The sequence below is a fragment of the Sander vitreus genome, chromosome 16 (genome assembly GCF_031162955.1).
Source record: "Sander vitreus isolate 19-12246 chromosome 16, sanVit1, whole genome shotgun sequence".
Lineage (NCBI taxonomy): Eukaryota > Metazoa > Chordata > Actinopteri > Perciformes > Percidae > Sander > Sander vitreus.
Window position 1 is genome coordinate 15,464,734 of NC_135870.1, and position 18,561 is coordinate 15,483,294.

The 18,561-nt window shown below is 30.8% G+C and overlaps 1 protein-coding gene across 3 annotated transcripts; it reads left to right on the plus strand.

Moving 5' to 3' along the window:
- Positions 1–2,170: 2,170 nt before the first annotated feature.
- Positions 2,171–18,552, plus strand: LOC144531868 (uncharacterized). Of its 3 annotated transcripts, XM_078272218.1 has the most exons (12): positions 2,171–2,748; positions 2,980–3,033; positions 15,127–15,153; positions 15,818–15,868; positions 16,021–16,056; positions 16,155–16,175; positions 16,254–16,289; positions 16,379–16,417; positions 16,554–16,586; positions 16,980–17,018; positions 17,107–17,142; positions 18,108–18,552. In XM_078272218.1, the coding sequence occupies exons 1-12, from the start codon at positions 2,694–2,696 to the stop codon at positions 18,119–18,121; spliced, it is 441 nt and encodes a 146-aa protein (XP_078128344.1). In that variant the 5' UTR covers positions 2,171–2,693; the 3' UTR covers positions 18,122–18,552. The 3 variants fall into 3 exon arrangements, with proteins under 3 accessions (XP_078128344.1, XP_078128342.1, XP_078128343.1); XM_078272216.1 differs by lacking the exon at positions 18,108–18,552 and having other exon boundaries at positions 17,107–18,101; XM_078272217.1 differs by lacking the exon at positions 18,108–18,552 and having other exon boundaries at positions 16,382–16,417; positions 17,107–18,101.
- The last annotated feature ends 9 nt before the right edge of the window (positions 18,553–18,561 follow it).

Sequence of the window (18,561 nt, forward strand, 5' to 3'; positions counted from 1 at the left end):
GTGCCGTCCGGCCCCTGCAGCTCATTCAGAACGCAGCAGCTCGACTTGTCTTCAACCTCCCCAAGTTCTCTCACACTACACCGCTCCTCCACTCTCTTCACTGGTTACCAATTGCTGCCCGCATCCGCTTCAAGACACTAGTACTTGCATACAGGGCCACGAACGGATCAGCCCCGGCATACATCCAGGACATGGTCAAACCCTATACCCCAACCCGCCCGCTCCGCTCTGCATCAGCCAACCTGCTGTCCCCTCACAGCAAGGGAGAACTAATCACTCAACGAAATCCCGACTGTTCGCTGTCCTGGCTTCTAAATGGTGGAATGAGCTCCCTATTGACATCAGGATGGCCGAAAACCTACACATCTTCCGCCGAAGGCTAAAAACACATCTCTTCCGACTACACCTCGGATAATAAAGAAAAAAACTAAACAAAAACATTGTGTATATATATCTCTCTTGATACTGCACTTTTCATATGCCTCTTTGTAGCATTACCTATTTAGAGCTAATGTACTTGCACTTACTACTTGTTGTCTGGAGTTTGCACCTTAAAGGTTGAAAGCACTTAATTGTAATTTCTTTCTATCTCGTTTCACTTTTAAAATCCATTTTAATTTCACCCTATCATCATCTAAAATGTCTAATTTTAAGAAGTAAAATGTTCTGCAGTTCTATTTATGACTGAGGAGACAAGGAAAAGCATTTAATAGTCAGCTGTTGTATGAGGGGCCATCTGGGACATTATTCACACTACTGAAATGCTTTTATACACTATATATATTTAATTTTTAATAGTGTAGGCTATATGAAAGCATTTCAGTATTGTTTATGAGAGTGTTTCGGTAGTGTTAATGAGAGCGTTTCAGCTGTGTCTATGAGCTCGTTTCAGTATTGCGTGAGAGGATTTCAGTTGAACAGGAAGGCGTTTCAGTGTAACAGGAAGGTGGCTGGGAAAAGTAAGTTAACATTCCCTGAGCAAGATTCAAACCTGAGTCTCCCACATAAAAGTCAATATTACCCATTGAGCTATCCATCCATTTATATCATATCTCATTTACTTTAAAAAAAAAATTATTATCTCAGAAAACAGGCAAAAAACGTACCCTTGAGAAGAAATGTCTGTATGAAATACAGGCTTCTTTTTCCATCCACCTTCTGCCTTCTGGTTAAACTGAACTGTCTTCCGGTGTTGTGACGAAACCGACTACCTGCCGAAACAGATGGGACGGACATGCAACGCCTAATGCATGTATGTCATTATGTAAGAAGCGCATATTTCATACAGACTTGTCTTCTCAACAGACCGCAAAAGTCCTTACAGAAGCAGCTGCATTATTATATCCTATTACAATCATTTAATTAGACCGTTGTTTTTCAAAAAATGTAATCTATTTTCCTCCCTTCCACGGTGACCCCACTATCAAGAACATCTTTGAACCTGACTTTCACTCATGCTAACTTCTGTAACCCTACAAACATTACCCTTCTTTCTTGTATATACTTCCTGCATGAAATCAGGACATGCTCCACTGTTTCCTTCTCTTCTCACTAATTTGCTGTTACCAATTCTTAATTTATGGTTTTTCACGAATGACTGCAAAAGTGCAACCAATGCAGTATTCCACAATGTTTTCTAATGAAGATTAAGTTTTTTAAGGTAATACATCCCCTTGACAAAATGTTTTGCTTGTTTCTGAATTCATCCTTAATTCAGAAAAAAAAATGGGCAAAAAATGAGAGCTCATTTTAAATAATAATAATAGTAAAATAATAACTCATTAATTCAGAAAAACTGTTTTTTGCCTGTTTTTCTGAGATAACGTTTTCTCAAGTAACAAGATAAATGCAAAATCGCCTTGAATTTGCAACATCTGGATAGTTTAATGGGTAATATCATAACTCAGGTTCGATTCCAGTCAGGGAATGTAAACTTACTTTTCCCAGCCACCTTCTGTTGCAACTGAAACACTCTTATAAACACTACTGAAACACTCTCAAAAACACTACTGAAATGCTTACATAAACACTACAGAAACGTGCTCACATGCTACACTGAAAAGCTCTCATATACACTATTGAAAGTAAAGTTCAATTGTGTATATGAGTGTGTTTTAGTATTGTTTTGGTATTGCATGTTAGAGCGTTTCAGTTGTGTCTGTGTGAGGTTTCAGTATAGTAAGTGAGAGTATAATTTGTCACTAGTGTGTATGAAAGCATTTCAGTAGAGTGTGTGAGAGGATTTCACTTGTATGTGTGTGAGGTAATTGTGAATAATGTCCCAGATGTTGATCTGCACGATTAATTGAGGAATTGTCTTACTGAGCGACATTGTGACCCATCATTCATAAGCCAAGGATGTGTGGTGAAATCGCCGTTTCCATTCGCAAAAGGAAATGAACATTGCTTTCAGCTCAGATCCAAGGACGCCCATTTTTCCTTTTGTATTAAACAGACACAGTAACACCCCAAATGAAGGCCGTGTGACTGAAGAGCCAACAATGGGTGGCATTGATGGCCTGAATAAGGATACGTCTGTGTGGTGATGTGCCACCCAGCTGTCCTCTCAGGTAGGGAGGGACAATGGTACCAGAGCTGCCTGTCCATGCAAAACATGTGACGTTACTGAAGATATAAGAGGCTGTAAACTGACAACAACCCAAAATCTTCCACTACCCAGACCAAAAGCCAAGATGAGATTTCTAGTGCCGCTAGGTGTATTCCTCACTGTGACAGCGTTTCACTCCGGTAAGAAGAATAAATAGTTGTTTATGATTTGCAATGAATTAGAATGACACAATCATTTTAAATGTGGTGATCTCCATTGATGGAAACTGTGAGCTCAAATTTTTTGTCTGTTTTTATATAAGTTTACTTGATAACGTGCCTCTACTGAAAACCTATTCATGCTTATTTACTACAGATGTTCAGTTATGTATTCATTTGAGGCCTGACTGATGTATTTGTTATGATTCCTAGCTCTCTCAGCATCTCTGGAATCTGCAGAGAGCGAGGAAGTAGTTGCTCAGCACGGTGAGGAATTATTCTTAATAATAATTAGTTTAAAAGCAATGATTATAACTAGAAAATGCATTTCCTGCAGAAAATGCTTGTGAATGCTGAAAAGCTAAATTGCTAAACAGGATTGCTGGCATGATTGCGTAAGAAGAAGGTGAGAATAGTTGGAAAAGTGGTTTTAATTAGTATGAATCTTATTGAAATGTTGAATAATACCAATCATGTATTAAACAAAAGTAGAATATTTTAAGGTTTTTTTAAAAGAAAAGTCATGGTATCGCATGTCGAAAAGGTCATAGTATAGTATATGGAAAAAAGTAATGCAAAAGGTTAAAGAATGGTATGTTGATAAAAGTTGTGGTATTGTTTGTCGAAAAAGACTCATAATATAGTATGTCGAAGAGTCATGAAAAAGTCATAGTATAGTATTTCCAAAAAAGTGATAAAAAAGTCATAGTATACTACAAATGTATGTCGAAAAAAGTTATAGTGTAGAATGTTGAAAAAACGTCATTGTATAGTATGTCAAAAAGTGATAAAAGAGTCAGTATAGTATGTCGAAAATTGTCGTAGTATAGTATGTTGAAAAAAGTGATGAAAAGTCATAATATAGTTATATCGGGGAAAAAGTCATAGTATTGTATGTGAAAGGAAGTAGGAGAACATGCAAACTCCAAAAAAAAAGGCCTAGCCTGAACAGGGAATCGAACCAAGCGTCAGAGTCTGCAGTGCTATGTTGATGCCAATTGGAGCAATGCTAACCACTGATACACCATGCCAATGAATAAAGCAAGTTGAAAATAGTCATATTATAGTATGTTAAAAAAAAGTGATAAAAAGTCATAGTATAGTAAACTGAAAAAAATGTCGAAAAAAGTGTTAAAAAAAACTCATAGTAGGCTATAGCATGTCGACAAAAGTGATAAAAAAGTCATAGTAAAGTATGTCGAAAAAAGTGATAAAAAGTCATTGTATAGTATATCGAAAAAAGTGATAAAAAAGTCACAGTATAATATATAAAAACTAGTCATAGTATAGTATGTCGGAAAAAGTGATTGAAAAGTCATTGTATATATCAAAAAAAGAAAAGTTATAAAAAAAAAATCATAGTATAGTATATTGAAAAAAGTGATGAAAAAGTGATAATATAGTATGTTGAAACAAGTCATAATTACTATGTCCAAAAAAAGCAATACAAAAGTCATGGTATAGTTTGTCGAAAAAAGTTATAAAAAAGTTTTAGTAGAGCATGTCGAAATATATATAATAATAATTATAATATAATATATAATGTAATATGCTATGACTTTTTTTCCGATATACTATACTATGAATTTTTTATGAATGAACTTTATGAATAAAGTATCTATCTATCTATCTACTATGACTTTTCTCACTTTTTTCGACATACTATACTATGACTTGTCTATCCCTTTATTCAACATACTAAACTATGACTTTTTATCACTTTTTTATACTATGACTTTTTTCAACACACTATACTTTTTCTTTTTTCGACATAGCTACTATATTTCAATCAGGAGATACTTCGTTGCAGATATGCAAATATTTATTGTAGATAAGTATAATATGAAATGTACATGAAATAAACAGAGTCTTTGGGGATTTGACTCAATCATTAAAAATAATTAAAGGGGTAACGAAACAGACATATTTCCCCCCCCCCCGATGGAGCCTATATACTATACTATGACTTATTTATCACTTTTTCCGTCATACTTTACTTTGACTTTTTCATCACTTTTTTCGACAGACTATACTATGACTTTTTTCGACAGACTATACTATGATTTTTTTCTACATACTATACAATTTATTACTTACTACTATTTACTAACTTTTTTCAACACTGAACTATGAATTCTTTCACTTTTTCAACATACTATACTTTTGCTTTTTTGACTTTTTACCTTCCACTTCCTTCGACATACTATACTATGATTTTGTTTCGACATACTATACTATGGCTTATTTTTGAAATACTGTACCATAACTTCTTTATCACTTTTTTCGACATACTAGACTATGACTTTTCGACATACTATACTACGATTTTTTATTCACTTTTTTCGACATTCTATACTTTGACTTTTTTTATAACTTTTTACATTTGTCGGCAACGACTTGTCTACCGTTTATTAGACATACTATAATAAGACTTTTTTTACATACTATAATGTCTTTTTTTAATCACTTTTTTCGACAGACTATACTATGACTTTTTTATCACTTTTTCCGTCATACTATATGTTGAGTTTTTAACACTTTTTTCGACATACTATACTATGAATTTTTTCGACATACTGTACTATGACTTTTATCACTTTTTATCGACATACTATACTATAGCTTTTTCTAAATACTGTACCATAACTTTTATACACTTTTTCAACATACTATACTTTTGCTTTTTTGACTTTTTACCTTCCACTTCCTTCGACATACTATACTATGATTTTGTTTCGACATACTATACTATGGCTTATTTTTGAAATACTGTACCATAACTTCTTTATCACTTTTTTCGACATACTAGACTATGACTTTTCGACATACTATACTACGATTTTTTATTCACTTTTTTCGACATTCTATACTTTGACTTTTTTTATAACTTTTTACATTTGTCGGCAACGACTTGTCTACCGTTTATTAGACATACTATAATAAGACTTTTTTTACATACTATAATGTCTTTTTTTAATCACTTTTTTCGACAGACTATACTATGACTTTTTTATCACTTTTTTCGACATACTATACTATGAATTTTTTCGACATACTGTACTATGACTTTTTATCACTTTTTTCGACATACTATACTATGGCTTTTTTCTAAATACTGTACCATAACTTTTTATAATAATAATTTTTCAATAATTTCTTATTCATTTTTTTTTACATACTACATTATGACTTTTTTCACTTTTATCAACATACTATAACTTTTTTCAAAATACTATACTGACTTTTGTTCCACTTTTTCTACATACTATACAATTACTTTTTTTTCGACATACTATACTTTGATTTTGTTCCACTTTTTTCGACACTGTACTATACATTTTTTCACTTTTTTCAACATACTTTGACTTTTCTGCAGTTTTTTTTACATACTATACTATGACTTTTTTCCACTTCCTTCGACATACTATATTATGACTTTTTTCGACATACTATACTATGACTTTTTATCACTTTTTTCGACATACTTTACTATGGCTTTTTTCGAAATACTGTACCATAACTTTTTTATCCCTTTTTTCGACATACTATGCAACGACTTGTCTTTCCCTTTATTCAACATACTATAATAAGACTTTTTTATCACTTTTTTTTACATACTATAATGTCTTTTTTCAATCACTTTTTTTGACAGACTATACTATGACTTTTTTCGAAATACTATACTATGAACATTTTTTCCAATATACTATGACATTTTATCACTTTTTTTGACAGACTATACTATGACTTTTTTCACTTTGTTCGACATACTATACTATGATTTTTTATTCACTTTTTTCGACATACTATACTATGACTTTTTTTATCACTTTTTTCGACATACTATTCTATGACTTGTATATCCGTTTATTAAAAATAATATACTATCACTTTTTTCAACGTACTATACTATGACTTTTTTCTCACTTTTCTCGACATACAATACTATGACGTTTTATTTACTTTTTTCCGACATTTCCGACATACTATACTATGACTTTTTTCCACTTCCTTGACATACTATACTAATACTTTTTTCAACATACTATACAATGACTTTCGCAAAATACTGTACTATGACTGATTTTTCGGAATACTATACTATCACTTTTTTCGACATACTATACTATGATTTTTTATACACTTCTTTTGACATACTACATTATGACGTTTTTCACTTTGTTCGACATACTATACTATGGCTTTTTTCGAAATACTGTACCATAACTTTTTCATCACTTTTTTTCGAAATACTATACTATGACTTTTTTCACTTTGTTCGACATACTATACTACGATATTTTATTCACTTTTTTAAAATACTATACTATGACTTTTTAATCACTTTTTTCGACATACTATAGTATGACTTTTTTCTCATTTCTTTCAACATACTATACTATGACTTTTTATTTAATTTTTTCGACATTTCTGACATACTATACTATGACTTTTTTCACTTCCTTCGACATACTATACTAAGACTTTTTTCAACATACTATACAATGACTTTTGCAAAATACTGTACTATGACTTTTTATCACTATTTTTGACATAATATACTATGGCTTTTTTCGAACTACTGTACCATAACTTTTTTATCACTTTTTTTGACATACTAGACTATGACTTTTTCATCACTTTTATCGACATTAAATACTGTGACTTGTCAATCCCTGTATTCAACATACTATACTAAGATTTTTTTATCACTTTTCTCCACAGACTATAATAGGATTGATTAATGATATGATTTTTTTATCACTTTTTCCGTCATACTATACTTTGACTTTTTATTACTTTTTTCTGACATACTATCCTATGACTTTTTTTCCGACATACTATACTATGACTTATTTATGACTTTTTTCGACATAGAATTCTATGACTTGTATATCCTTTCATTTTTTTCATTTTTTCGACATACTACACTATGACTTTTTTATCACTTTTTTTCGACTTACTATAATATGACTTTTTTCGACATACTCTACTATGACTTTTTTTGACATACTATACTATGACTTTTTTATCACTTTTTTCGACATACTATACTATGTCTTTTTTCGACATACTATTCTATGACTTTTTTCACTTTTTTCGACATACTACACTATGACTTTTTTATCACTTTTTTCGACATACTATACTATGTCTTTTTTCGACATACTATTCTATGACTTTTTTTGACATATTATACAATGACTTTTGCAAAATACTGTACTATGACTTTTTATCACTTTTTTCGACGTACTATACTATGGCTTTTTTCGAAATACTGTACCATATACTGTACTATACTATGATTTCTTTTCCGACATACTATACTATGACTTTTTATAACTTTTTTCGACATACAATTCTGTGACTTGTATATCCTTTTATTCGACATACTATACTAAGAATTTTTAATAACTTTTTTCTACATACTATACTATGACTTTTTTGACATACTATTCTATGACCTTTTTTCGACATACTATTCTATGACTTGTATATCCGTTTATTAAAAATAATATACTATCACTTTTTCATAACTTTTTTCAAATATTATACTATCACTTTTTTCAACGTACTATACTATGACTTTTTTCTCACTTTTCTCGACATACAATACTATGACGTTTTATTTACTTTTTTCGACATTTCCGACATACTATACTATGACTTTTTTCCACTTCCTTTGACATACTATACTAATACTTTTTTCAACATACTATACAATGACTTTCGCAAAATACTGTACTATGACTGATTTTTCGGAATACTATACTATCACTTTTTTCGACATACTATACTATGATTTTTTATACACTTCTTTTGACATACTACATTATGACGTTTTTCACTTTGTTCGACATACTATACTATGGCTTTTTTCGAAATACTGTACCATAACTTTTTCATCACTTTTTTTCGAAATACTATACTATGACTTTTTTCACTTTGTTCGACATACTATACTACGATATTTTATTCACTTTTTTTAACATACTATACTATGACTTTTTTTTATCACTTTTTTCGACATACTATGCAACGACTTGTCTTTCCCTTTATTCGATATACTATAATAAGACTTTTTTATTCACTTTTTTTAACATACTATAATGACTTTTTTTCAATCACTTTTTTCGACAGACTATACTATATGACTTTTTTCGAAATACTATACTATGACTTTTTTTCCGATATACATATACTATGACATTTTTATCACTTTTTCCGTCATACTATACTATGACTTTTTAATCACTTTTTTCGACATACTATAGTATGACTTTTTTCTCACTTCTTTCAACATACTATACTATGACTTTTTATTTAATTTTTTCGACATTTCTGACATACTATACTATGACTTTTTTCACTTCCTTCGACATACTATACTAAGACTTTTTTCAACATACTATACAATGACTTTTGCAAAATACTGTACTATGACTTTTTATCACTAATTTTGACCTAATATACTATGGCTTTTTTCGAACTACTGTACCATAACTTTTTTATCACTTTTTTTGACATACTAGACTATGACTTTTTCATCACTTTTATCGACATTAAATACTGTGACTTGTCAATCCCTGTATTCAACATACTATACTAAGATTTTTTTATCACTTTTCTCCACAGACTATTATAGGATTGATTAATGATATGATTTTTTTATCACTTTTTCCGTCATACTATACTTTGACGTTTTATTACTTTTTTCCGACATACTATACTATGACTTATTTATGACTTTTTTCGACATAGAATTCTATGACTTGTATATCCTTTCATTTTTTTCATTTTTTCGACTTACTATAATATGACTTTTTTCGACATACTCTACTATGACTTTTTTTGACATACTATACTATGACTTTTTTTTCACTTTTTTCAACATACTATACTATGACCTTTTTCATTTTTTTTAACAAACTATACTATGACTTTTTTCACTTTTTTCGACATACTACACTATGACTTTTTTATCACTTTTTTCGACATACTATACTATGTCTTTTTTCGACATACTATTCTATGACTTTTTTTGACATATTATACAATGACTTTTGCAAAATACTGTACTATGACTTTTTATCACTTTTTTCGATGTACTATACTATGGCTTTTTTTCGAAATACTGTACCATATACTGTACTATACTATGATTTCTTTTCCGACATACTATACTATGACTTTTTATAACTTTTTTCGACATACAATTCTGTGACTTGTATATCCTTTTATTCGACATACTATACTAAGAATTTTTAATAACTTTTTTCTACATACTATACTATGACTTTTTTGACATACTATTCTATGACTTTTTTCGACATACTATTCTATGACTTTTTTTCACTTTTTTCAACATACAATTCTATGACTTGTATATCCTTTTATTCGACATACTATGCTAAGAATTTTTTATAACTTTTTTCTACTTACTATACTGTGACTTTTTCATCACGTTTGTCGACATACTATTCTGTGACTTTTTTCCACTTTTTTTGACATACTGTAAAGACATACCATACTATGACTTTTAAAGACATAAAATATTATAACTACATCACTTTTTTCGAGACACTAATAATATGCAGAACAATGTCATAGGTCAGACTCGAACCATGGACCTTCCATAAGAAACCTCTACATTACGAGATAAAATACTGTGACTTAATCACTTTTTTTGAGATGCTTAATTATGACACATGAACACCATCAGGATCAGATTTGAACCCTGTACCTTTGGTAGGGAAAACACTACATATGTGCCCCTGCTCTACCAACAGAGCTAACAAGCCACTGTCCTGACTATTCCGACATACTATACTATGACTTTTTTTGACAAGTCATTCTATGACTTTTAAAGACATAAATATTATGGCTAAATCACTTTTTTAGAGACACTAATAAAATGCAGGACAACATCACAGGTCAGACTCAAACGCTAGACCTTCAGCAACAAACCTCCTCTACATATGTGCACCTGCTCATGCTGACATGCTGACATGCTATACTGTGACTTTTTCCACTTTTTTTTTTCGACATACTGTACTATGACTTGTCTATCCCTTTATTCACCATACTAAGTGACTTTATCACTTTTTTTGACATAATATAAACTCTTTTAATCACTTGTTTCGACAAACTATACTATGACTTTTTTCGACATACTATTCTATGATTTGTTTCACTTTTTCGACATGATATACTATGACTTTTTTATCATTTTTTTCGACATACTATGACTTTTTTATTACTTTTTCTGACATAATATACTATGACTTTTTATCACTTTTTTCGACATACTGTACTATGACTTTTTTAATCACTTTTGACATACTATACTATGACTTTTTTTCGACATACTATACTATGACTTTCATTTTTCGACATACTATACTATGACTTTTATCACTTTTTTGACATACTATACTATGACTTTTTTATTACTTTTTCTGACATAATATACTATGACTTTTTATCACTTTTTTCGACATACTGTACTATGACTTTTTCATAATGTTTTTGACATACTATACTATGACGTTTTTCGACATACTACACTCGCCACTTTTTTTTGACATACTATAATATGACTTTTTTCACTTTTTTCGACATACTATACTATTTCATTTTGATCACTTTTTTTGACATGCTGTACTATGACTTTTTTATCACTTTTTCCAACATACTATACTGTGACTTTTTTAACACTTTTTTCGACATACTATACTATGACTTTTTTACCAATTTTTTGACATTCTTTACTATGACTTTTTATGACTTTTTTCGACATACTATACTCTGACTTTTTCATAATTTTTTTCGATATACTATGCTATAACTTTATATTACTTTTTACGACATACTATACTGTGATTTTTTTATTACTTTTTTCGACATAATATACTATACTATGACGTTTTTATCATTTGTTTTGACATTACTATGACTTTTTTGACATATTATACAATGACATTTTGTCACTTTTTTCGACATACTTTGACGTTTTTATCACTTTTTCTGACATAATATACTATGACTTTTTTCGACTTAATATACTATGACATTTTTGCACTTTTTTCAACATACTATACTATGACTTTTTTATCATTTGTTGACATACTATACTATGAATTTTTTCGACATACCATACCATGACTTTTTATGACTTTTTTCGACATACTATACTATGACTTTTTCATAATTTTTTTCAACACACTATATTATGACATTTTTATCTTTTGTTTTGACATTACTATGACTTTTTTTGACATATTCTACAATGACATTTTATCACTTTTTTCGACATACTATAATATGACTTTTTTCACTTTTTTCGACATACTATACTATTTCATTTTGATCACTTTTTTTGACATGCTGTAGTATGACTTTTTTATCACTTTTTCCAACATACTATACTGTGACTTTTTTAACACTTTTTTTCGACATACCATACTATGACTTTTTTACCAATTTTTTGACATTCTATACTATGACTTTTTATGACTTTTTTCGACATACTATACTCTGACTTTTTCATAATTTTTTTCGATATACTATGCTATAACTTTATATTACTTTTTACGACATACTATACTGTGATTTTTTTTATTACTTTTTTCGACATAATATACTATGATACACTATACTATGACGTTTTTATCTTTTGTTTTGACATTACTATGACTTTTTTTGACATATTCTACTATGAATTTTTATAATTTTTTTCGACATACTATACTATGATTTTTTTTCGATATACTATACTATTTCATTTTGATCACTTTTTTCAACATACTGTACTATGACTTTTTTAATTTTTTTTATATACTATAATATGACTTTTTTTTGACATACTATGACGTTTTTTTGACATATTATGACTTTTTTATCACTTTTTTTGACATACTATAATATGACGTTTTTATCATTTCTTTGACATACTATACTATGACTTTTTCACTTTTTTTGACATACTATACTATGACTTTTTTATAATTTTTTTTGATATACTATACTATGACGTTTTTCACTTTTTATCGACATGCTATACTCTGACTTTGTATCACTTTTTTCGACATACTATACTATGACTTTTTTTATCATTTTTTTGACATAATATACTATGATACACTATACTATGACGTTTTTATCATTTGTTTTGACATTACTATGACTTTTTTGACATATTATACAATGACATTTTGTCACTTTTTTCGACAAACTATACTATGACTTTTTTATAATTTTTTTCAACATACTATGACTTTTTTATCACTTTTTTGACATACTATAATATGACGTTTTTATCATTTCTTTGACATACTATACTATGACTTTTTCACTTTTTTCGACAAACTATACTATGACTTTTTTATAATTTTTTTCAACATACTATGACTTTTTTATCACTTTTTTGACATACTATAATATGACGTTTTTATCATTTCTTTGACATACTATACTATGACTTTTTCACTTTTTTTGACATACTATACTATGACTTTTTTATAATTTTTTGATATACTATACTATGACGTTTTTCACTTTTTATCGACATGCTATACTCTGACTTTGTATCACTTTTTTCGACATACTATACTATGACTTTTTTTTATCATTTTTTTGACATAATATACTATGATACACTATACTATGACGTTTTTATCATTTGTTTTGACATTACTATGACTTTTTTGACATATTATACAATGACATTTTGTCACTTTTTTCGACAAACTATACTATGACTTTTTTAGAATTTTTTTCAACATACTATGACTTTTTTAGAATTTTTTTCAACATACTATGACTTTTTTATATTTTTTTGATATACTATACTATGTCTTTTTCGACATACTATGTCTTTTTTATGACTTTTTCAACATACTATACCATGACTTTTTTCAACATACTCTACCAGGACTTTTTTCAACATACTGTACTATGTCTTTTTTACGACTTTTTACGACATACTAAACTATTTCTTTTTGATCACTTTTTTCGACATACTATACTATGACTTTTTGCAAAATACTGTACTAAGACTTTTCAATCACTTTTTTCGACATACTACTTCACGATTTTGGAAAACCAATACTATGACTTATTTTAACCTACTATACTATGACTTTTTATCACTTTTTCGACACACTATACTATTACCTTCATTGACATATTATACTATGACATTTTGATCACTTTTTTCAACATGCTATACTATGATTTTTTTTCACTTTTTTCGACATACTATACTATGACTTTCTTCACTTTTTTGACATACTATACTATGACTTTTTTGACATACTATACTATGACTTTTTCTGACATACTATGACTTTTTCACTTTTTTGACATACTATACTATGACTTTTTTGACATACTATACTATGACTTTTTCTGACATACTATGACTTTTTCACTTTTTTTGACATACTATACTAGGACTTTTTTTCATAATTTTTTTGACATACTATACTATGACTTTTTTTATAATTTTTTTGACATACTATACTATGACTTTTTTATCACTTTTTCGACATACTATACCATGACTTTTGTTTATCACTTTTTTCGACATACTATACTATGACTTTTTTATCATTTGTTTCGACATTACTATGACTTTATCACTTTATCACTTTTTAAAAAGTTATCATAGTGTAGAATGTCAGAAAAAGTCTGGAAGAACATGCAAACTCCACACAAAAAGGCCCAGCCCAGACTGGGGATTGAACAAGAGGTAAGATCTGCATTTTTATTTGCTGGTGCTATTTGGAGTAGCAGTAACCTCTTTGTCACCACGGAAGCAAATTAAACAGTATAGTAGGTATAACAGTTTGTGATGTAGTATAGTAAGTCGAAAAAAGTGATAAAAAGTAATTGTATAGTATTACGAAAGAAGTGATAAAGTCATTGTATAATACGTCAAAAAAAGTCATAGTATAGTATGTTGAAACAACCTTATATAAAAGTCGTAGTATAGTATATTGGAAAAAGTTCATAATATAGTATGTGTCATAAAAAGTCATGGTATATGTTGAAAAAAAAGTAAAGTTTGAATGACATCTGTAGCTGAACGTATGTGGGAGGAGTGGCATTTGGAAGTGGAAGAAGCCTTAAGAGGAAGATTGCTCCGTTGACTTTCGATGTAGAAAGAAAAAAGCTTAATATTTTGTAAAAAGTATAAATGCTGGAGAAAATTTGAATACAATACACAAGTAGTAGGCGACCGAAAGTCATACCGAAGAATCGGATAACAATACTGCTAATCAGCATTCACAGAAGTATTTAAGTATTTTACTTGCATGCCTCAAAACTGATTCAATGGTCTTGTTTTTTTCAATGCAGATGGGCTAACTGAACTGCAGAAAATAGGTACAGTGCATCAGTTCAAATGATAACCAGCTGACTGTGAAACTGATGTTTAATATGTTTTATAGTTTAATGTACTTTATGTTTAAGTCTGTGTGTGTAAATGCACCTGACTGCAAGAGTGGCAGCATTTATTTCATTTGAGACCCATCGGTTTGTTAAAGCCACCCAGTGGTGAAAGAAGTACTCAGATATTCGACTCAAGTAAAAGTGGCAAAACCGCTGTGTAGCAAAACTCTGTTACAAGTAGAAGTCCTGCTTTCAAAATTTTACTTCAGTAAAGGTATTTTAAAATATTTGACTTTAATTTTAATTACTGTATAGTTTGTGAATTTCCCCCAGACTCATCTTAACCTATAATAATAGATAATCATTTATTTGTTGATTATATTGCATAGCATAGACTATTTACCTCTGAGATATAGTGGAGTAGAAGTATAAAGTAGCAGAAAATTGAAATACTCAAGTAAAGGACAAGCTGTTTAAAATTGTACAGTACTTGAGTAAATGCACTTAGTTACTTCCCACCACTTAAGCCATCTACCAGACACCTTTTTCAATTTATTTGATGTTTAATCTGTACCACTACATTCCTTCACTTGTATTATTACACAAACTGCCCATTGTCTTATTACACTTGCATCATTTTATCACTCTGGCTCCTCAGATCAGATGGAGTTTGAGGCCGCTCAAAAGAACGAGGCTGCTCAGATGAATGGTAAGTTTGACCAAAGTCCATGGCAATGACCATAACCCAAAATGAGGTAACTTTATAACCAAATATACCTTTCATCCATTGTGTTGAGTACAGTTTGTAAAACAAGTTTCAGGTCCATCAATGCTCTTTTTATTTTACCCTTTCCTTTAAAGTGACAGGGGAACAGAATGAGGAAGCCCACTACCTTGGTAAGAGGAACTACATGAGCTCTGACTTCATTCAAAACTAATGAATTGCTTATTCAGGTGCAGTGTTTAATGCAATCTCTCAAATATTTTACATACAGAGGCTGTTCAAGATGGATCTGGTAAGTTATACTTGTATAATGAACACCTGAACAAATTGATTGTGTGTTAAATGTTACATGTTGGAATGTTTCCAACAGTGGAGGAGCATATTGAAGCTGAGAACGACAACACAGGTGTGTAAAAAAACATCCTGCAGGCTTTAATCATTAAGACAACATGTGATCTTGTTCAACATTACATAACTTGTAAAACTATCCTCCAGCAGAAGGAGGTGGGAACTCTGACCTAGCAGCTCATGAAGGTGAGAGAGGTTCTACTGTACCCTTCAGTATTAGCCTGTAGATGGTGATAAAGGACAGTTTAGAAAAGGACTGCAGGATCTCAAATTACACTTACATGTTAAATATCACAACCTGACTGATTTCTCTCCCACACAGAATCCCAGTCTGAGTCCTCTGAGGAAGCAGATGGTGAGTTTTGTGCATTAGATTTTTGTAGGCAGTTTATTTCAGTACATTAAAGCTGCAATTTCAGCATTTATGTCTATCATTTTTGACAGGGAAACAGTGATGTAAATCTACACTAAAACACTACAGCAGTTACTAGTAAAGCAAACACTACATTACAAGCTTTGAATAATACTGTGTGATATTTTCTTCTCAAACAGAATTCAGTTATCCACATATTCATGAATTTCAATTCATATTTTATTTTACATTTTTACATAGTTGTAAAAGAAGATTTAGAGATTAACAACAATAGAAAGGGACTTTTCAAAACAAAGTTACAAAGTGCTTTACATGGTTTATTCAGGTTAAAAACATCTCAGGAATTAGGTGAAGTACATTTTAATGTCCTTTCAGAACACCATGAGACAGTGCCAGAGACTGTGAGCAGTTTGGGTAAGATCAAGTAAAATGGCCACTGACTCACTATACTCATGAATCCCACATGACTACTTGGCTGTAACTCTCCATTTCTCCTCTGCAGATGAAGTCAGTCAGGATTCAACCAAGAAGGAACAAGGTGAACTTCTAAATGCTACACACATACATAAGTAACGATTTACCTAAAGGCTGAACGTATCGTTTGTTTACTGGTATTATCCAGAGATGGTAGTTAACTCGTGCCTGTTGAGGCAAGATGTGGTGAACTGTTTTGAGCAACACAGTGAAAACTCAATTGTGCAATGAACTGAATGTGAAAAACAAATCCAGTCAAAGCCGGTCTCAGCTGGATTTAAATAGTGGTAAAAATACCCTTTATAGGTTGGGTTTAGAATCAAGTAAACAGTAAAATGCCTGAAGAGCAATTACAAATGTACAACTCGGCAGCTTGTGAAAACAGTTTAATGTAAAAACAGTCAACGCCAATGTTAGATATCCAAGTCACCACAGAGATGAGCTGGCTGCTTGGCCTCAAAAATATGATTCTGGGATTGTTTATTTGAACACAGTCCTCCTTGCATGTGAGTAAATCTAGGACAAGAATCCAGGACACTCTGAGGCATCTGTCCCCAGGTGCTTATTGTGATTGATTTATACTGTATCATCTGCTTCTGGTTATTTTAGGACCAAGGACGCACTGTCCCTGCTCTAAAAGATGCCGAAAGGATTGTTTTAAAATTGATAAAAAAAATTCTGATCCAAAGTTATTGATACAGTGATAAAGGTCATCTTTTGGATGTAAAAAGTCAAATTCCTGAGAAGGCAAACCTTCATGCACTGGTTTAAAAAAAGAGAGAATAAACCTGTAGCAGAAATTCCTAACCCTTTGGGAATAGAATAGGCCTTGCTTTGTACTTTAAAATCAAACTGCCTGGTGCAGTCACCATTCATCAGTACCATGTTCAGAGGAGTGAGTCATATCAGAAAGGCCGAGGTGTGATTCATATAAATTGCTCTGAGAGCTCTGGAAAACTACTGAATTGTGGTGTTTGCAATGTAAAACTAGCGTAAAGGAATCCTCCCTTGTCTATCCCTGCGTCACAGATGTACTGGAGTGAGAAAACACAGCAGCATGTGGATCCCAACGCTCACTCATCACCCAGTGGCTGAGCTGTACTGAGCTTACTGACAATAAAAGGGAACTATCCACCTATCTGTACAAACTCTCTGTCCTTTTTTGTTTCATGTTACATGCTGTGACAAAATACTTCTGCAGTCTTTCAGAACTGCTTTTTGGGTCTTTTCCTAAGATAATATAACAATATTTTACCACATGAAACTGAATTTGAGGGTATGAAGTTGCAATATATTTGCAGCAGTAGGATGTAACTAAATACATTTACTCAAGCACTGTACTTAAGTACACATTCAAGGTACTTGGACTTTACGTATTTTTATTTTATGCAACTTCTACTCACTTTCAGGAGGTAAAAATTGTACTTTTTACTGCTCATCATTTCCGACAGCTATAATTACTTTAAAGATGACGTTTTTCACC